The sequence below is a fragment of the Cololabis saira genome, chromosome 8 (assembly GCF_033807715.1).
Source record: "Cololabis saira isolate AMF1-May2022 chromosome 8, fColSai1.1, whole genome shotgun sequence".
Lineage (NCBI taxonomy): Eukaryota > Metazoa > Chordata > Actinopteri > Beloniformes > Belonidae > Cololabis > Cololabis saira.
Window position 1 is genome coordinate 5,881,894 of NC_084594.1, and position 21,605 is coordinate 5,903,498.

Consider the following 21,605-nt stretch of genomic DNA (forward strand, 5'->3'; position numbering starts at 1 on the left):
TAAGATGATTTAACCAGATGTATGAATATTAGGTTTATTTCTTTTTTTTTTTTTTACCTTGTCTACACATATTAATGATTGATACCGTGCAGGTAAAAAACCAAAGGCATATATATGTGCATTATTGCTATATTAATATTTAATATATATACATATATATATATATATATATATATATATATATATATATATATATATATATATATATATATATATATATATATATATATATATATATATATATATATACGCATACATATGCATACACATACAAACCCAGTGATTTTTTTATTTATTTATTTATTTATTTATTTTTTGGGGGGGGGGGGGGGGGTGACGACATCCACTGCCAATCCAGGAAGCAGGAACACACGGAGGCACACGTCAAGCACTGGAAATCTGCAACAAAAACCACAAACAAAACACAAAACCGACAAAAAACACGGAGCCGACCAAAACACAAGCAGGAATCAACCCAAATCACAGTGTGAGCTAAGCTACCGCTAACTAACCCCAAAAACTACAGAGCAAGCATGCAGGTGAACAAGCCAGTGTGTCTATGTGTGTGGTGTGTGTGTGTGTATGTATATGATCATGCGTGTGTGTGTGTGTGTGTGTGTGTATGTATATGTTTGTGTGGCTGTGTATGTATGTGTATACGCAGTGGTGGACAGTAACGGAGTAAATTTACTTGAGTACTGTACTTAAGTACATATCCAGAGGATTTGTACTTTACTTGAGTACTAGATTTCTTTGGTACTTATTACTCTTACTTGAATACATTTCCAAGACAAATATTTTTACTTTTACTCGAGTACATTTCTAGGAAGACTGAAAAGTACTCGTTACTTTCAGGTCTGCTCTTTTTTCTTCTTCCCTAAAATCCTATTGGACACAAGCTGTTTTTGTCAAAGGAGGAGACCTATCACAGTGCACGCTCTCCACTGGGATGTACGTGAAGCGGAAATACGTCAAGCCTCCTCAAAACGATACCGCCAAAGTAGCATGCGTTTGTCAAGACAGAGCCGCAACAATGGCTACGCCTGCGTCAGGAGATGAAAGACAATCCGCTGAGTCGTCTGAGTCTGATAATGAGCCGGACTCGGAGCAGGGACTTTCACAAAATCCTTGGCCGTATCTTAACTCAATGTTTGAGTTCAACCGAGTAAAAAACGAGGGCACAGACAAACCACAGACATTTACAACTTAAACTTTATAACTTAAATTAATTTAGAAAAAATATAGTAATTTACTGATGTGGAAAATAAGAAATTTACTCTTACTCTTACTCTTACTTTTACTTAAAGTAAATTTAAAAGCATTTACTTTTGGATACTTAAGTACCTTTAAAAGCAAGTACTTTTCTACTCTTACTCGAGTAATATTTCGAAGAGCTACTTTTACTTGTAACAGAGTAAATTTTGACCAGTAGTATTTGTACTCTTACTCAAGTACTGGGGTCGAGTACTCTGTCCACCTCTGTGTATACGTATGTGATTGAATGACTATGTGTGTGTGTGTGTGTGTGTGTGTGTGTGTGTGTGTGTGTGTGTGTGTGTGTGTGTGTGTGTGTATGTATATGTTTGTGTGGCTGTGTATGTGTGTGTATACGTATGTGATTGAATGACTGTGTGTGTGTGTGTGTGTGTGTGTGTGTGTGTGTGTGTGTGTGTGTGTGTGTGTGTGTGTGTGTGTGTGTGTGTGTGTGAGTGTGTATATGTATGTGTGGCTAAATGTAACTGTGTGTGTGTATGCATATGTGTGGCTATGTGTGTGTATGTGTGGATGCATGAATGTATGAATATGTATATGTGTACGTGAGTGTGTATATGTCTATGTGGCTATGTGTGTGTATGTGTGTGTGTGTGGGTATATTAGATTTATTTCTAGAGGGGCTGTTTTTGCGGTTAAGGTGTGCAGTTGTCTGAACTCAGTGGGGCGACTCGCCGCCTTGACAGAGCAGGAAAGACATGGTTGAAAAGTAAGCTTTTATGTGCTTTATTTTTGAGGTGTTTGGAGAAAAACTGGAATGTGATGGATGGAGAGGACTCAATTTCTGAGTGCTCTGCTCCAATTATTTTATTCTGAAAGAAAATGCTCTTTTATGTCAACCCATGATATTGGCATGTTACGGCTTATCACTTAAGCTTGTCACGGTTATCTGGCATAAACTCCCAGTGTCGTTATTTAACAGGATGTTTTGGTTTTATTTCCATCTGCAGGTTCAAATCTCATTCTTGTCCATCGTGCGTTTGGCAAATAATGTTGGGAGGATAAGAACAACAAGAACTGGAAAACAACTGCATTAAATTCAATTATTCTTTATTGATATCTCTCCGTTTGAGAGACGACAACAAATCAGAACAAAGGCACAGTAATACAGTAAAAAAATAAATTAAGGCAACAAACTATAACAGAAGAGAAAATATATAATTAATCCCTTGTTGGAGGGAACTGAGCTCACTTCCCTGCAAATACATCTTCATGGCAATAAGAATAAGATGTGCAAATAAGTTATCTTTAAATATGTTTGAGACATAAATCATGACATTGCGCCCCTCAAACAGCGATGGCTGCGTGGAAATGGAATATTTCCTATTGCATTCAGCAGTCTTACGTCTGTGTTTTTTATTTCTGAGGGGAGAATTTCAAAATAAAAGTATGAAATATTTGGGAAAAAAAAATGTTCTAGGAGAGTTGTTTCTCTTGTACGGAAGAGTATTGGGGCCAGGCAGGAGAAAAATAAAAATAATATTCTAGAGGAGGAAGATTTTTTTTTTCATTATGCACTTCGAGAAAAAAGTCGAAATGTTGAGAAAAAAGTAGAAAATTCGTGAATAAAGTCGATAATGTTGAGAAAAAAGGCGAAATGTCGAGAAAAAAGTCGAAATTTCGTGAATAAAGTCGATAATGTTGAGAAAAAAGTAAAAATGTCGAGAAAAAAGTCGAAATGTTGAGAAAAAAGTCTAAAAGTCGAGATTAAAGTTGAAATACAATTTCGAGAAAAAAGTCCAAATGTTGAGAAAAAAGTCAAAATTTTAAGAAAAAAGTCGAAATGTCGAGAAAAAAAGTCTATAAATCGAGATTAATGTTGAAATACAATTTCGAGAAAAAAGTCCAAATGTCGAGAAAAAAGTAAAAATGTCGAGAAAAAAGTCAAAATTTTAAGAAAAAAGTCGAAATGTCGAGAAAAAAGTGTATAAGTCGAGATTAATGTTGAAATACAATTTCGAGAAAAAAGTCGAAATGTCGAGAAAAAAAGTTGAAATTTCGACTTTATTCACGAAATTTCGAGTGCACAATAAAAAAAAATCTTCCACTCTCAAATGTTTTTTTCTCTTGCCTGGCCCTAATATTCCTCCGTACTCATAAAAGTACTTGCATAAAAGTGGTAAGGAAGAAATACGGCCATCAGCCGAGCTGTTATAAATTTATTCTCCTTTTCTGAAAGACATGTTCACTAACTGTCTCCTCTAGAATATCGTTATTTGTCATTCTAGGATTTGCAAGTTTTATTTCAGGACTAACAGACGTGCTGAACAAGAAACAACAGCGTTCATTCAGGGAGGTTCTTTTCCTCTTCACATCTGGCTGACCCTCTGCTGCAGCAGCTCCAGCTGCCGGGCCACCTCTCCGGGCAGGTCCACGTTCACCTCGGTGCTGAAGTACTTCCTCACGTCCTGCACCTCCGTCTGCCAGAAGTCCCGGTCCAGGGAGAAGAGCTGGTCCAGGTCCAGCGGGCCCCGCAGGCCCCGCAGGTCCAGGGCGTCGCGGCAGGGCAGGTAGCCCACGGCCGAGGGCTCGGCCCCCGCGTCGCCCTTCACCCGCCGGAACATCCAGTCCAGCACGCGCACGTTGTCGCCGAAGCCGGGCCAGAGGAAGCCGGCCGTGGGGCTCTTGCGGAACCAGTTGACGTGGAAGATCTTGGGCAGTTTGGCCCCGGGCCGGTCCGCCATGCTCAGCCAGTGGGAGAGGTACTGGCCGAAGTTGTAGCCGAAGAACGGTCGCATGGCGAAGGGGTCGTGCATGATGACCTTAGCTGGATCAGAGAAGAAACACAGTTAAATTATTAGAACTGTTATGAAAAACAGGGTTTTTCTTGCTTTAACCCTTGTACTGTCTTATCCTTCTTTCCTCCTGCTCTCTCCTTCCTACTTCCTTTCCTCATTTGTTCCTTTTTTACCTTCTTTGCTTTTCCTTCCTTTTTTCCTTATTTTCTCCATTCCTTCTTTCTTCCCTCCCTTCTTTCTTTCCTTTTCTCCATTCCTTCCTCCCTCCCTTCTTTCCTTTTCTCCCTTCTTTCCTTCCTTTCTCCCTCCCTTCCATCTTTTCTCCCTTCCTTACTCCCTTTCCTACTTCCTTCCTTCTTTCCTTCATTCCTTCTTTTCTCGCTTCCTTACTCCCTTTCCTACTTCCTTCCTTCTTTCCTTCTTTTCTCCTTTCCTACTTACTTCCTTCTTTCCTTCCTTCCATCTTTTCTTGCTTCCTTCCTTCCATCTTTTCTCCCTTCCTTACTTCCTTTCCTCCTTCCTTCCTTCTTTCCTTCCTTTCATCTTTTCTCCCTTCCTTACTTCCTTTCTTACTTCCTTCTTTCTTTCCTTCCTTCCATCTTTTCTCCCTTCCTTCATTCCATAGGTCAGCCTCCGATGCGTGAAACCACGCCCACAACTAACTCCTAACTAACTCTTAACAAGAATATTTGTCTTATTTCTGGTTAAAATGTCTAATTTTTGTAAAAAAAAAAATCTCATTACACTTAAAACAAGACTCATCACTGGAAAAAACAACAATTTTCACCTGTTTCAAGTAGATTTTCACTTGAAATAAGTAAAAAAATCTGCCAGTGGAACAAGATTTTTTTGCTTGTAATGAGAAGATAAATCTTGTTCCACTGGCAGATTTTTTTACTTATTTCAAGTGAAAATTTACTTGAAACAGGTGAAAATTGTCACATTTTTCTGGTGTTATTTTTCTGGTGATGACTCTAAATGTTGAAAAAGCAGTAAAACCACTAGAGATGCACCGATCAATCCGCAACCGATCGGTATCGGCCCGATAATGTATAAGAGTAATATTGAAGAAATGAAGAAATATTGCATATTGCCTCAGCCTGCAATAAAACAGACAATTCATGATACTTTCTCATCTCCTAATGTTTATACCTAATAATACAATGTCAGTGTCGTGTACATGAGACAACACTATTGACGAATTTATGGATTTCACGCTGTGATCGGTGATCTGCAACATCGGGATCGGCAGATACTGATTTTGGAGATCGTTTATCGATGATCGGCCCTCAAAATCCTGATCGGTGCATCTCTAAATACCACATTCATTGATGAAATGACATAAGTGATGGAAAGGGGGATGGCAGTTTTACAGGGGGGATGATTTGGACCGTTTTTATTTCAGGGGGGGATGCCGTCCCCCCTGATCCCCCCTCAACTCCAGTACTGCCTTTAATGTAATAAACTGAAAAAGGAGGATAAACATCCGTCCTGCTCAGGGACCTTTACCTTTATGTTCAGCTGCAGCCGTTGCCTCCGACCTCATGGACGCCCCGACGAACACGCCGTGCTGCCAGCTGAATGCTTCGTACACCAGAGGAACGCCTGAGGGAGGAAACACAGCCATTAGTGTCTGAGACAAAAGTCACTTTTAACTCCTCCGTCTTCCTCTGCCTCCACTCACCTTGAGGCCGGCGGCCGCCGAAGATGATGGCCTCGATGGGGACGCCCTCCGGGGACTCCCACTGCGGGTCGATGATGGGACACTGTCCGGCCGGCGTGCAGAACCGGGAGTTGGGATGGGAGCAGGGTTCTCCTGCAGAGAGAAGAAGAGGAGATTGATGAAGGTTTGGGCCAGTAAGTCCACTTCAGCTTCCCCTTCACTGTAAGCTTCATCCGTCTTCTTGTCAACTAGAGTTGTTTCTGTCAGCCTGTTTCAGTTTTAGTTTTAGTCTAGTCTTTGGGTCAATCTATCATTTTAGTTTTTATTAGTTTTAGTCACGTTCGTTCTCCTTTTAGTCGTGTCAAGTTTCAGTCGACTAAAAGTCTGAGCATTTTAGTCTAGTTTTAGTCAAAGATTGTATTTAGCTAAACCCATTTTACAATTCAAACAAGGTTATCTTGTAACCATAACCCTAACCCTAACCCTTATTAATATATTATTGTTACCTTATAGACTCAAGAATACATTCATTCCAGATACAGAAGACTCTAATTTGACCTAATTTTTCTGCATTTCTCCCCATCTTTTTGTTTTTCAACGACACATTGGGTTTTCTTTTCCACGTCTCTGTAGGAAAGTGTATCCAAAGATGGATCTTCTTCTTCTCCAGCCCCAGAGCAGATCCCTGCGTTTCTCTATGTAACTTTGTTTTTAATGGACGTTAACTAGATCTCTGCGTTAACGGCATCAGCCTCTAACTCTGCAGCTGCATCTTCTGGATCTGATTCCTGCTGCAGCGACTGGGATTGAGGACTAACGTCACCCAGAACTAAACCAGAGAAACTACTGAAAACATGGACATTAAACCAGAGAAACTACTGAAAACATGGACATTAAACCAGAGAAACTACTGAAAACATGGACATTAAACCAGAGAAACTACTGAAAACATGGACATTAAACCAGAGAAACTACTGAAAACATGGACATTAAACCAGAGAAACTACTGAAAACATGGACATTAAACCAGAGAAACTACTGAAAACATGGACATTAAACCAGAGAAACTACTGAAAACATGGACATTAAACCAGAGAAACTACTGAAAACATGGACATTAAACCAGAGAAACTACTGAAAACATGGACATTAAGGATCCTTCGTAGAACATTTCGTCTCGTCTCAACACATTTTAGCATAGTTTTTATTTTGTAATCTACATTCTAGTCTTGTTTTTATTCGTCTACGATATTGCATTATATATTTAATTATCGTTATCGGCATTTTCGTTGCGTCTCGTCTCGTTTTCCTCAGGTGATAAAGGTTAATTGACGACGATATTTCGTCATAATTTTCATTGAAAACCCAAAACCCCTCTCACCATCTTCGGGGCTCCAGGGCTGGTTCTTCCAGGACGTGATGGTGACGCCTTCAGGCAGGGTTTGGTCCATGCCCTCCCAGTACACGCCACCGTCGCTGGTCTCCGCCACATTGGTGAAGACGGTGTTCTTCATCACGGTGGCCATGGCGTTGGGGTTGGTTTGGGCCGAGGTGCCGGGGGCGACACCGAAGAACCCGTTCTCAGGGTTGATGGCTCGTAGGTTCCCTGGGGAAACAAATATACACGTGCATGAAGTTGAGTTAGTTACTGCGGTTTTAATGTCACCAGCAGCCGCTTGAGGACGTGTAAAGCCTGAATTATGGTTCTGCGTCAAACTAACGCAGAGCACACGCCATCACCGTGACGCCGTCGTGAACCCTTCGGACTTCTCCGTCATTCCATTTCTCCACGGTGCAGTACCCCCCGCGACCGCTAATTCGCAATCTTTTCCTGAATGGTTTATCCGACTTTTTCCGGTCACAGTAAATCAAAGAGATAAGGACAACTATTGTGCAAAAAACCAAAACAAAAAAAATCACACATACACGAAGAAAAGAGCGCTGAAAGTTCACGACTGCTTCAAACCGGAAACCGGAAATGCGTTGCTACCAAGCGAACCAATCACAGCCCTCTCTGTCTACGTGTGGTCTGCGTCGCCTCGACGCGTAGTTACAATTTTCGGGAGGTTCACGTCAGTGACGGCGTGTGCGTCGACGCGTAGCACACGCCGTAGGCACGGCATCGTTTTGACGCAGAACCATAACTAGGGCTGTGTGATTAATCGATTTTAAATCTGAATTTGATTTATTAATCACAATCGATGTTAAAAAAAGGAAAATGGATTTTCCTTTTTTGCAGCTGGCTGCATTACAGACAGAGCTCGTCTAGTCATCTTTGTTTGGTCAAGAAAATTGTAAATGTTGTCACTTTACTAAACTCAAGGAGGATTTACAGTATCTTTCAATTGCACTTCATTCCCAATAGGTAAATTTGTTTGCTATTTTTCTTTAAAAATAAAGATAAAATATTTGAAACAATTTATTCCATTGTCTTTTGTAGTTTTACCAAAAAAATCGAAATCGAAAATTGGGTTTTCAGAGAAAAAAATCTGGATTTTATTTTCGTCCAAAATCGCACAGCCCTAACCATAAAAAGAGTCTCTCACCTTCGCTGTCGAACTTCATCCAGGCGATGTCGTCCCCGACACACTCCACCTTCCAGCCGGGCAGCGTGGGCTGCAGCATGGCCAGGTTGGTCTTCCCGCAGGCGCTGGGGAACGCCGCCGCCATGTACTTCTTCTCTCCAGCGGGGTTGGTGATGCCCAGGATCTAAGCAGGAGGAGTATTTTCAGTAATCAGTGATGACCTTTGGATGAGCTGAAGGACCACCCGGGTCACACTTCCTGTCCCGTACCAGCATGTGCTCGGCCAGCCAGCCCTCCTCCTTGGCGATGCGCGAGGCGATGCGCAGAGCGAAGCATTTCTTCCCCAGGAGGGAATTCCCTCCGTAGCCGCTGCCGAAGGAGATGATCTGTCTCCGGTCCGGGATGTGGGCGATCAAGGTCTGCTCGGGGTTGCAGGGCCAGTTGTTCACCAGCGGCTCTGGGAAAAAACAACCAGAAAAACTGCTTTAGTGAGTCTGAAATCCCTGGCATCTTTGGAGAAAAGCGGCCGGTGCTGTGGACGTACTTCTGAGGGGCAGAGGACAGCCGACGGAGTGCAGACACCGCACAAACTCGCCGTTGCCCAGAGCGGTCAGCACCGATGTGCCCATGCGGGTCATGACCCTCATGCTGGCCACCACGTAGGGGGAGTCCGTCAGCTCCACGCCGATCTTGGAGAGCGGGGAGCCCACCGGACCCATGCTGAAGGGAATCACGTACATGGTGCGCCCTGAGGACGGAGAGGAGAGCGGTTTTCAACTATTCTCCTCCAGGTTTTTGCTGTTTCTGCAGCTCAGTTGTTCTTCTGCGACGAACCTTTCATGCAGCCGGGGAAGCGTTGGGCCATGGCCTTGTCGAACTCCTCCTGGGACATCCAGCGGCCCAGCTGGCTGACTCCCCCGCCCAGCGGCGTGGGCACCGTGTCCCGCTGGTCCCGGGTCACGATCACCGTCTTACTCTCCACACGGGCCACGTCCATCGGGTCGGTCCTGGCCAACCAGCTGCAGGACCACACGGAGAACATCAGCGGCCCGTTTCCATCTACTTTTTAATTACCGTATTTTCTGGACTATAAGCCGCTACTTTTTTCATAGGTTTTGATCCATGCAGTTTATACAAAGGTGCGGCTATTCTGTGGATTTTTCTTCCACCACTAGGGGCGCTCTAACCAGAATTATTATCAAAACTAAGACAAAATAAATGCAAAGAAGAATGCGCTACTTCTTCTTTAGCAGATAGAAGTAGAAGCAGATTTCAAACAGATAAATAGATAAATAAATACTGGTTATTTTCTCTTGGTTCTGTCCCGTTTTAATCAGCAAAGTTGCTGCCGTGTTAAAAGACACTGTTAGGAAAGGATCTATTTAGGTACAAACATGTACATCATTTACAGTTCAAAATCCTTCTGTACATGTAGTAAATATCTAATCTAACAACATAAATATCTGCGGCTAAATATCTTTTTTTTTTTTTTAAATAGAGCGGATGTGGCTTGTATGCAGGTGCAGCTTATAGTCCAGAAAATACGGTATGTCTTACATATTTTTTTAGACAGACAAACTAAACAGTACAAAAACAAAACAACAACGGTCCTAGGTATACATTGTGATTATGTTGCACATCGTAAGTTATTATATTATAAATTGAATAGTAATATGGAGTGCAACTGCTGATTTGAAAGAGCTGCAACTATTAGCTATTGTTGAAAAGCTGCAGTTGAATGGATGTTGGGATGGTTCCGATGTAAAATCTTACAAAGTTTTGTTTTTTGCAACTATTTTTGTTCATAAGTGGATACAGATGTGGTGATAGTAGCAAATATTGTTACTTAAGCTGTTGATGTTTTTGGTTGGTTATTTAATCTTTTCTTTTGTTTTTGTTTTAACTTATTATTTTAGGAATTCTGGTGAATGTTTTCACCCTTTTTGATTTGTGATTATTGTAATCTTTTGTATGTCTTTGTGTGGACCCCAGGAAGAATATCTTAACATGGTGAAGATGAATGGGGATCCTTGTCAAATAATCAAATAATCAAATAATCAAATCAATATTTTTGCTCAGATTTCTTCTTATACAGTATGTGGGCATTTATGTGGGTGTGTATGAGTTTGATGGTTTTATAGAATGATGGTTATTTTAGTAGAGACCGCACCAAAACAAAAAATAAATAAATAAATAGGATAAATTAAAATAAATAAATAAATACATGAATAAAACTAATAAATAAGGAAAAATGATATAAATAATAATTAAAAAAAAATAAATAAAAAAATAATATGTTGGGTGACATATCCAGCTGGGATCTCGGTCCGGACAGCGGAGCCAGAGTGGAGTTAAATACATTTATTTGTTTGTGTTTTGTTTTTGTTTTTTGATTCTTTTTCCCTTTTAATTAGCTTTTTAATTTGGTATGTTTCCTACCAGTCCAGAGCCCGGACACACTCCCCCCACTCACTTGAATGAGAAAGTGTGTCCAAATTTCAGACCGACAGTGAACATATTTTCACATTTTCCTCTTTTCCTTTTTATTGTACCGTATTTTCTGGACTATAAGCCGCACCTGCATATAAGCCGCATCCGCTCTATTTAAAAAAAAAAAAAAAGATATGCAAGCTGCAGATATTTATGTTGTTAGATTAGATATTTACTACATGTACAGAATGATTTTGAACTGTAAATGATGTACATGTTTGTACCTAAATAGATCTTTCCTAACAGTGTCTTTTAACACGGCAGCAACTTTGCTGATTAAAACGGGACAGAACCAAGAGAAAATAACTGTATTTATTTATCTATTTATCTGTTTGAAATCTGCTTCTACTTCTATCTGCTAAAGAAGAAGTAGCGTATTCTTCTTTGCATTTATTTTGTCTTAGTTTTGATTCTAATTCAAGTTAGAGCGCCCCGAGTGGTGGCAGAAAAATCCACAGAATAGCTGCACCTTTGTATAAGCTGCATGGTTGAAAATCTATGGAAAAAGTAGCGGCTTATAGTCCAGAAAATACGGTAAGTCAATTTTAAACTTCTTTCCCCCTCTCCTTCCTGCTAGCTGTCCCTTACTTAGGAGTCCCATTACTGAGGACTAAGGTTTGTTAAGGCATCACCAGATCGTGCACCGGAGGAAAAGTCCAACAGAAACAAAGCAGCTCACCAGTTCTCGTATTTGCTGAGCTTCTTGATCATCCCTTGCTCCTCCAGCTGTGTCAGGACGGCTCGGTTCTCCTCGTCAGAGCCGTCACAGATGTGGATGGACTCGGGTTGGCACAGAGCGGCGTTGGTGTCCACGAACTCCCTGACGGCCGGGCTGAGGGCGCTGAGGTCGCCCTGCAGGACCCGGGCACCGCCCTGGTTCCGGGACTGGACCTGAGGAGGCATGGTGGCCGAGTCTGGGGGGGGCGGCAGGGCGATGGACGGAAGAATGGTAGACGAGAGGAAGTCTGGAGGGGAAAAAGCCAAGAAAACGGAAGAAAAACGAAGTAGTAAAGAGGGAAAAGGAGAAGAAACAGATGAAATAAGTAATTTTTTCTATTTAGTTTAGTTTATTTTGCACATAAAACATAACAGTAAAAAACAAAGGTCAAATGAAGCATTTGTGCAGGAGAGGTGGAAGCCAAAAAGGCTTATGAAAATGCCTCCCCTTTATAAAACAAACATAAACTACAATAACAAAAGCAAAAACACAATATAGAAATAAATAATATAAGACAGAAAAAGACAATTTAACATGAAAAAGAAAAACACTACTGAATTATTGAAAGATGGGGAAAAAAAGGAAGGAAATGTAGTATTTTATGTAGTAGTTTAAAAACTCCAGATGTGTTTCTGATCTTAACTAAAAAAAGATTTTTTCAAGTGTTTTTTGAACAAAGCCAGTGAAGATATTGATTTTAGTGATGTAGATAAATTGTTCCATTAAATTTTCTAAAAAGAAAAATGGAAGATTCTGTTTTTTTGGCAAAAGTAACCATTCTCAAAAATTTATTTTGGGCTAGCAGGATCTTATTGAGAAAAGTAGGACGTGTAGCTGCCCATACAGAATTACAATACACAATATATGCATAAATTAAACTATAATAACAAGTTAAAATACATGATTGATTCACCAGTGATCGTATTCTACTCAAAATACCGATTGACCTGAGTTGGTTTACATAATAAAATCTCCCCAAACATCCTCCTGAGCTGCACACTGAAGATGCACAAGACAATAAATATCTAATTAAAAAGGCACAGGTTACCTTGAGTTTGTTTGGAGCAGAGAGCGGTCAGCTTGGCCTCATCAGCTGAGCTGTTCCTGTCGTCTCTTCTCACCACGGTTGATGACTCTGGTAGAGAACGCTTGCCTCTTTTATACGCCGGGATGTCCCTGGGGAGGGAGGGAGCGGGGAGGAGTCCCGGAGTGTGTGACGAGGAGTGTGTGTGTGCATGACCCCGTTGTTCCCAGCTGATCCGAAGAAGACGCCGTGTTTCAGGGTTAAACATTAACTGAGCGGAGTGACGCCGTCGTGGCGTAACCGGTTTCCCCCGGAGCCCAGAGCGGGTTCAGATGTTCCCCTCTAAAGTCTTGGAGAAGGAATACTTTCACTTATTTGAGGGAATTATGTGTAAAATTGGTGTCATTTTTACGACTCTAAATATGTTGAACGTAAATTCTTTTCACGTTAAATTTCAAATCCAGATAAGTGGATCTCTCTTTTCAGCGGAGGAATAACAGCCTGTGATCGGTGACCTCCTGGCCTCTGCAGCGGTTGTGTAAGACGCTGACCTTTGGTCCGCAGCGCTGAGTGATGTAAGTCCAGGGTCCAGCAGCGTCAGGATCCAGCGTGACGTAAGCTCGACTGGAACTGGAACTCTGCATTGGCCGACGTCCGGGGGCTCGGCCTCACGCTGCCAAAGGTCGGCCCGGGAAAGTGTGATTGCACACCTGCATGCAGCCTTCCCGGCTAAACGTTCTGATACTTCCAGATTAATTTATGTTGCAGGTAGGGGTGTAACCAGAGCTGTCTGGGAGATTTGCAAAGCCCTGTGCAAAATGGCCGGGGGGGGACCCTTGCGCAAAATTTTGGGGTTTTTCAGGTCGGATCGGGTGTCTATATGTGCAATTTTAACTCTCCAATTAGCAAAATACTGGATACCTTCCCCTGCCTCATCATCATCTGGGCTTGCCTCGACATGGGGCCCCACGGCTGCTTGAGACCCGGTCGGATCAGTGATTTTTGTAACAAATTTATCAAACAGGCCTTTCAGAGAGGCATTAAACTCTTTCATTTTCTTTAGTTTTTTTCTTTTTTCATTCCCTGATGGAAATTTCCTGAATCTGTCTCGTTCTCTCGACATTGTGTGACAGTTTGTTCCAACTCCACCCGTCTGGATCAGAGCAGCTTGTGTCTGCGCTTGGTCTGATCAGTTGTATTGAACAACAGACACGCGCATCATTGCACATATATTTATTGATATGCACAGACTAGTACACATTTAGGTCTGTAATGGAACATGACTGTTGTCATTTATAAGGGAAGGAAAAAAAAAACGAAAAAAAAAAAAAAAAAAACGGCCCATAGCGTGTGGCCCCGGTCGCACGGTTCACACACCCCTTGCGGCAGCCCTGGGTGTAACACTAATCTCACGATACGGTACGATACACGATATTGAGGTCACGATAACGATACGATACGATAATATAGCAGTATTTTTTTAACAACCTTGAATGAGGAACATATGACTGGAAAAAATTGTCTTTTATTTGAAAGACACAAAATACAAAACAATGCTGTGCATTTGCCCTATTGTTACACTTTGTAATGTTTTATAACTGTTTAAGTTTTAAAGAGAAAGCCAGGCCAACCATTTTCCACAAACTGAACTAAAAGTAAATGTCAGGTTTGCATTATGCATCTTCAGTTTCATACAAGTACAAATATTTAGCCACAAACTGAATAGTTTCTCTCATGAAATTGGTGAAACGGACCACAATGTCATTTTTAACAACACATCTCAAAACATTCAGGACCAAGGTCCCAACTTGGGGTCCAACCAGAGGCGCTGCAACGGGGCAGAAAACTGGGCCCCCGAGCTGAAGGGGGCCTCGAGGGATGGCTGACGTCAACAACAACAAAATAATGGAACTGCTTTAGACGCTGCAACGACAACGCATCAGAAATGCCCTTCACGGGGCCCTTTCCAAGTTGTCACTGGTTAGTTGATAGTAGGGGGGCCCGACAGACGACTGATATCAATCCATATCAGCAACACAACTTTAAACCCCCATAAACACTGCAATGACCAAACCTCCCTAATGGGCCCCCTTACTAGCCAGCATCTACGTGGGGCATTAGGGATTTACAATTTGAAAAGACATCTCCCTCTGGGCACACGAAAAAAAACAAAACCAGAAGAAGATAAAAAGAAAAAGGTGACGGTGGTAAGAATGTGTGTTACATTATAAAAAAGTAGTGCTGCCAGCAGCCGGCCACTTTATCCCAAACTCCCAGTCATCCACGAGCAAGTTTACTGCACATTAAAGTCGTGTAAAGGGAATTCAGCCACATAATAAGTTACTGTGTGTGTAAAGTTTTCATTAAGGTAGTTATGTTATTTATTATTTATTTTATATGTTGATTGTTTAATAAAAGACTTTGTTACTGATCATGATTCTGGGGGGCCCCATGGTCTCTCCTGCCCACGGCCCCCAGGGGTCTAGAAGCCCCCCTGGCTCCAGTTGAAATTATTTAACACTTGAACATATTTCAAAACAAAACACTTTTCTTGTGAAAATGTTAGTTTTTTGGTTTTGTATTTATTGTTTATTTGATGTGGGCACCACAATTACTTTGGACAAGCCGTGTTTTAGCAGGCAGCTTTTGGACTGTTACATTAAAAAGAGAGAAAAAATGTGTACAATAAAATGACAACAGATAAAAATACAAACATAGGTTACAAAGCAAAAGGCAACATAGTTACAAGTTTTTTGTTTTGTTTTTTGTTTTCCTTTTCTCTCTCTGTCTCTGTGACCCATCAATGTGCAATAAGCATTAGCACTTTATAGATCTGACAATTAAAGCCCTTTAAGAAGCAATGGGGCGATGTGTAATCTGCATCAGCACTTGTCTTTACAAACTCTTGCACTTAGCACTTTAACTTTACGGTCACCTACTGGTTTATCAACTGCAACTTGTTTTATTGCTTAATGATTTTTATCTATTTCTGTCGTATCTTTTACTGTTGTGTTTTTGTTGGTATGAATGTCATATCTCGTTTACTTTGTCTGCTGATGTCCCATTCTTTGTCTGGCATTAATTTGCCGTGGGGACAAATTGTGGAAATTAGCTACAACCATGAATATTTACACTTGTGTCCACGAATATGTACAGTCCCTGTCTAACAAATATAGTGAATTGAATTTAATTTAATTGAATTTAATTGAATTGAAATTAATTGAATAAACACATGGATGAGTTGTTCATGGTCCTGCTTTGATCCTGGAGATGTTCTTCAGGTGATGGAAGACAGACCTGAAGGTTCAGGTCTGAGTCCATGACTGAGCTGCAGTCATTTGTGTAAAGGTAAGAGTAGTGGAGAGAGGAAACATCCCTGGGGGGATCGATGCTGAGGGTACGACTCTCTAACTTCTCTGATTACAGATTACTTTTGTAATACTGTATTTGACCCGGTCTTTGTACGTTTTGACCGTATAGAAACGTAATTCTCGTCAGTTGTGTGAAAACTGCGCAAAGTTATGGAAATAAGACCTGGAAACAGGCATTGTGGCATAGAATTGTCAAATTGGTTTAATTCACCGTACGAATGGTTACAGATTACTTTTGTAATACTGTATTTGACCCGGTCTTTGTACGTTTTGACCTTATACACTGCAAAAACTCAAGATCTTAACAAGAATATTTGTCTTATTTCTAGTTAAAATGTCAAATTTTTAGTCAAAAAAATCTCCTTTTCACTTAAAACAAGACTCATCACTGAAAACATTTTTTTTTACCTGTTTCAAGTAGATTTTCACTTGAAATAAGTAGAAAAATCTGCCAGTGGAACAAGATTTTTTTGCTTGTAATGAGAAGATAAATCTTGTTCCACTGGCAGATTTTTCTACTTATTTCAAGTGAAAATTTACTTGAAACAGGTTAAAATTGTCAAATAAGTTATTTTTCTGGTGATGACTCTTGTTTTAAGTGTAATGAGATTTTCTGACTAAAAATGAGACATTTTAACTAGAAATAAGACAAATATTCCTGGTAAGATTTTGAATTTTTGCAGTGCAGAAACGTAATTCTTGCCATTGTAAGAATGAGATGTGTTCCTGCTGTACTCTACTGCCCTTACTTTTTAACAACTTTCTTATCATTTTATTTCATTTTATTTGTTATTTACTGTTTAATTGTGTCTTGCTGCTTTTAATGTTGATGTAAAGCGTTTTGAATTACCCTGTGTTGAATTGTGCTTTACAAATAAACTTGCCTCTGACGTCTCAACCTCACACAGAATTCTTCTGATTCAGTGACCTTTTTGATGATATCATGTATTTAATGATTAAATATTCCCAGTCTTTGCAATTTTGCACTGAGTAACTATTCTAAAACAGTTCTTTAATTCATTTATGTAGATTAGTAAACCTTTACCCCTCGAGTCTTGGTTGGAAGAGCTCTGTAGCCAACTGTGACCGAACAACGGCGGCAGCAAACAAAATCTGAGTCTGAATGAATGTGAAACGCAAAGATTCATGGACAACCTTGAAAACAACCAAGTGTTCAGGGTTTCAAGTTAACCTGCTTGCTTATATTGAATCATGTTCATTTTTGATGCCAGTTTATTTGAATATATTCAAAGGGGATCTATTATGAAAAAAAGGTTTTTTCTTGCTTTAACATATATAAAGTGTTTTTCTCTTGCTTTAACATATATAAAGTGGTCTCCCCTCAGCCTGACAACTCAGAGAAGGAGGAAAGCAACCAAATTCTGCAGTGTCTGTACAGCCGCCCGGATGATCCGTCCAGTGTGATGTGGATCTACGAGCCAATAAGATTCTGCTTATTTTCGTTACGTAACCAAAATGCAAACCACGCTCACAACTAAACACCGTGTCCTAACTGCATGCGAGCGTCCGACTATCGTAGCACTGCGTGACATCGGACGCTCTCTGTCCATCTCCCTCCAGCAGCTGCCACTTTGAGGTTTTTGTAGTGAAATGAGGAGGAATCATAGAGATAACTTCTCATTTCAACTAACTGGATCAGCCGTTCCTCATCATGACTGTTTCCTACAGCGCTTTCAACCGGCTTTCAACGCGAGTGTCATGCTGAGTGTCAGGCTGTGTTTAATCGTTTTATTGTTTTGGAATTTTAGTGTAACATTTTATTTGCATGCATGTTTTGTTGCTTTGTCTAGTATTGTTTGAAATGTAACCTTTTCTGTGTTTTTGAGTTGGCATGCAATTACCTTTTGTTTGAGTTGATTAGACACAGCTGAACACAATCAACTGAATCCTGACAGACAGCTGCAGTGGCCAATAAACCACTGCAGGCTGGCCCCCCTAGACCAATGGTGAACGAGGGGAGGGTTTCCTTCCCCTTATATATTCAAGGCAGACATTCAAGCTGGGAGATTGAACGGACGGACGGAGGCCCATGAGGGACGAGAGTTGATGAACAAGAGTGGATGGACTGACGTACAGAGGCCCATGGGGGCCCAGGTGGTTGGGGAGCCCCCGGCGGACTCGGACCGGGGATCCCTGTTGGCGTGGGCCAACAGGGAGGGGACACTGAGAGGGCACTGGAGGACAGTGAGCCCAGAAAGACTGAGACTGTTCATCTTTAACCTTTTTTAACCTTTTATGGATTGGCCATTTTAGAAACAGTTCTATTTTTAGTGACTCCCCCACCCCTGATTTTATAACCGTCTTGGAGCAATAAATGTCTGTTGCTGCACTCCTGCTTTTTGTTGTGGGTTACTAAGCGCTGCTCACCCTCGAAAGTATTTAATTGGGGACTTGAACCACCCCAGTGACATTTGGCGTTGTTGGCAGGATTTGAGTTCGTGAGCAGTGCTGGGTACCCACAACATAGTTTTAAAATGATAATGCCAATTTATCCTGGTGCCCGTTTTTTGTTGGGCCTTAAAGAAGGCCCTCTGCTCCAAGCCCTGAGGATGTTTGCCCGTCGTAACAGTGATGCAACCTTTGCCCATATGCAGCAAGAGAGACCACCGGAGGCTACTGGTGGGGCTTTTGGATGCTGCTGAGAGCTGGCTGTGGCACGAGACCACCGGAGGCTACTGGTGGGGCTGATGGATGCTGCTGAGAGCTGGCTGCAGCACGAGACCACCGGAGGCTACTGGTGGGGCTGATGGATGCTGCTGAGAGCTGGCTGCAGCACGAGACCACCGGAGGCTACTGGTGGGGCTGATGGATGCTGCTGAGAGCTAGCTGCAGCACGAGACCACCGGAGGCTACTGGTGGGGCTTTTTGGATGCTGCTGAGAGCTGGCTGTGGCACGAGACCACCAGAGGCTACTGGTTGGGGCTGATGGATGCTACTGAGAGCTGGCTGCGGCACGAGACCACCGGAGGCTACTGGTGGGGCTGCTGGACGCTGCGGAGAGCTGGCTGCAGCACGAGACCACCGGAGGCTACTGGTGGGGCTGCTGGACGCTGCGGAGAGCTGGCTGCAGCTGCTGGGATAAGGAACCGCTGGAGGCTGCTGTTGGTGGACATGGGGATTGTTGACAGGGACTGCCAACGGTAAACTGTGGGGGGATGTCATGCTGAGTGTCAGGCTGTGTTTAATCGTTTTATTGTTTTGGAATTTTAGTGTAACATTTTATTTGCATGCATGTTTTGTTGCTTTGTCTAGTATTGTTTGAAATGTAACCTTTTCTGTGTTTTTGAGTTGGCATGCAATTACCTTTTGTTTGAGTTGATTAGACACAGCTGAACACAATCAACTGAATCCTGACAGACAGCTGCAGTGGCCAATAAACCACTGCAGGCTGGCCCCCCTAGACCAATGGTGAACGAGGGGAGGGTTTCCTTCCCCTTATATATTCAAGGCAGACATTCAAGCTGGGAGATTGAACGGACGGACGGAGGCCCATGAGGGACGAGAGTTGATGAACAAGAGTGGATGGACTGACGTACAGAGGCCCATGGGGGCCCAGGTGGTTGGGGAGCCCCCGGCGGACTCGGACCGGGGATCCCTGTTGGCGTGGGCCAACAGGGAGGGGACACTGAGAGGGCACTGGAGGACAGTGAGCCCAGAAAGACTGAGACTGTTCATCTTTAACCTTTTTTAACCTTTTATGGATTGGCCATTTTAGAAACAGTTCTATTTTTAGTGACTCCCCCACCCCTGATTTTATAACCGTCTTGGAGCAATAAATGTCTGTTGCTGCACTCCTGCTTTTTGTTGTGGGTTACTAAGCGCTGCTCACCCTCGAAAGTATTTAATTGGGGACTTGAACCACCCCTGTGACACGAGCGACAGGAAGAAAATAGAAGCAGGGCGTCCAACAAATGTTCAGCTCAAAACGGCGCGCTGCGTCGCTGCGGCCAGTTAGGACAGTCCAATAGAAAATAAAGCAAATGGAATTGATTTTGTCGGTGACGCTCGCTCACATCGCATGCAGTTAGGACACGGTGTAACTCCGCCGGCCGGAGCTTCCGTCATTTCTCCGTAGCGGTGTATCGCGTCATTCAGGCAGCCAATCAGCACAGAGCCTCATTATCATAGCCCCGCCCACTCAGAATCCTGCATAGATAATGAGGTTAGAGAATGGGTGTTATGGCTCGGCCTGCTGGGGTTTCCCCTCGGCCCGATCGCGCTGCAGAAGCAGAGTCTGCGCAGCACACAGCCAGAGATCTGCGCGCCCAGCGACGAGCCCGGTGGCGCAGCTGAGCCAACAGAGGAGCGCACCTGGACGCAGCTGTAGCGCATCAGGTCAATTACAGGAAGCACTTATAAGGATCAGAACTGCTGGCAGACCCTTGTGAGTTCGTGTTGTCACTCCTGTGTCTGGTCGTGGGTTCCTGGAAGGATTGGATTACTTTTTGGGTTTTTGTTGAGGACTTTTTCCCTTGGATTACTTTGTGGAGTTTTTTACATTGTTCCTGCATTCTTACAGTGAGTTTCTTCCCCTGCCTTTAAGGAGGCAGCGCTTTTTGTTCTTGAAAATAAAACTACGCCTTTTTTTGGGCTAAACTTGAACCTGTCTGGTGTCGTGCGCTTGGGTCCAAGGACAGAATCCTTAACAGTGGGAAGATAAAGACATGGTTTTAGGGCTGAATTTCTAATTTATGTAGCAAAAAAAATCAAAAAGCTTGTTTTTAAGACATTCAAGGCAGGGGCGTCAATTGGGTATGAAGGTACGGCAGCCCCCAAACCTTGGCTTCAAGGGAAAATGTAAATGTTTGTTTTTTCAAATACATTTATGGAATTACTCTGTGTCTATTTGTATTGATTATTCTATTACTTAATACATATAGAATAACTACAAATGCAAATCAGAACAACATGATCGATTTCACTAGTTAATTTACACTGAAAAAACTCAAAATCTTAACAAAAATATTTGTCTTATTTCTAGTTAAAATGTCTAATTTTTAGTAAAAAAAAATCTCATTACATTTAAGACAAGACTCAAAAACAACCATTTTCACCTGTTTCAAGTAGATTTTCACTTGAAATAAGTAGAAAAACCTGCCAGTGGAACAAGATTTTTTTGCTTGTAATAAGAAGATAAATCTTGTTCCACTGGCAGATTTTTCTACTTATTTCAAGTGAAAATTTACTTGAAACAGGTGAAAATTGTCAAATAAGTTATTTTTCTGGTGATGACTCTTGTTTTAAGTGTAATGAGATTTTATGACTAAAAATGAGACATTTTAGCACGGTGGCTTAGTGGTTAGCGCTGTTGCCTCACAAGAAGGTTCCCGATTCGACTCCAAGGCCCTGCAGGGGCCTTTCTGTGTGGAGTTTGCATGTTCTCCCCGTGCTTGCGTGGGTTTCTTCCGGGTACTCCGGTTTCCTCCCACAGTCCAAAAACGTGCATATTAGGTTAATTGGTGATTCTAAATTGCCCGTAGGTGTGAGTGTGGTGTTGTTTGTCTGTATATGTGGCCCTGCGATGGACTGTTGACCTGTCCAGGGTGTAACTCCTGCTTCTCACCTGAAAATAGCTGGGATAGGCTCCAGCAGACCCCCATGACCCTGCAAAGGATAAAGCGGGTGATGATGGATGGATGGATGGAGACTGCATTTGAAAAAGTTCCAATTTTCTTGACCACACAGATAAGCTACATAGACTTCTGTGATGAGTATTTGCTGGACGTGTTGATTGATACTCTAGTTAAGTTATGTGACTCGTAACCTTGCCGTACCTTAGCTTT

At 42.2% G+C, this 21,605-nt stretch overlaps 1 protein-coding gene across 1 annotated transcript; it reads right to left on the minus strand.

Annotated features, from left to right (window-relative positions):
- Positions 1-3,355: 3,355 nt before the first annotated feature.
- On the minus strand, positions 3,356-12,559 carry pck1 (phosphoenolpyruvate carboxykinase 1 (soluble)). Its single transcript, XM_061726620.1, has 10 exons — positions 12,455-12,559; positions 11,368-11,653; positions 9,033-9,217; positions 8,743-8,946; positions 8,468-8,655; positions 8,220-8,382; positions 7,055-7,279; positions 5,695-5,826; positions 5,520-5,615; positions 3,356-4,039 (listed from the first exon to the last, which is right to left on the minus strand). Exons 2-10 carry the CDS (start codon positions 11,589-11,591, stop codon positions 3,582-3,584), a joined length of 1,875 nt encoding a protein of 624 aa, XP_061582604.1. The 5' UTR covers positions 11,592-11,653; positions 12,455-12,559; the 3' UTR covers positions 3,356-3,581.
- Positions 12,560-21,605: the final 9,046 nt, after the last annotated feature.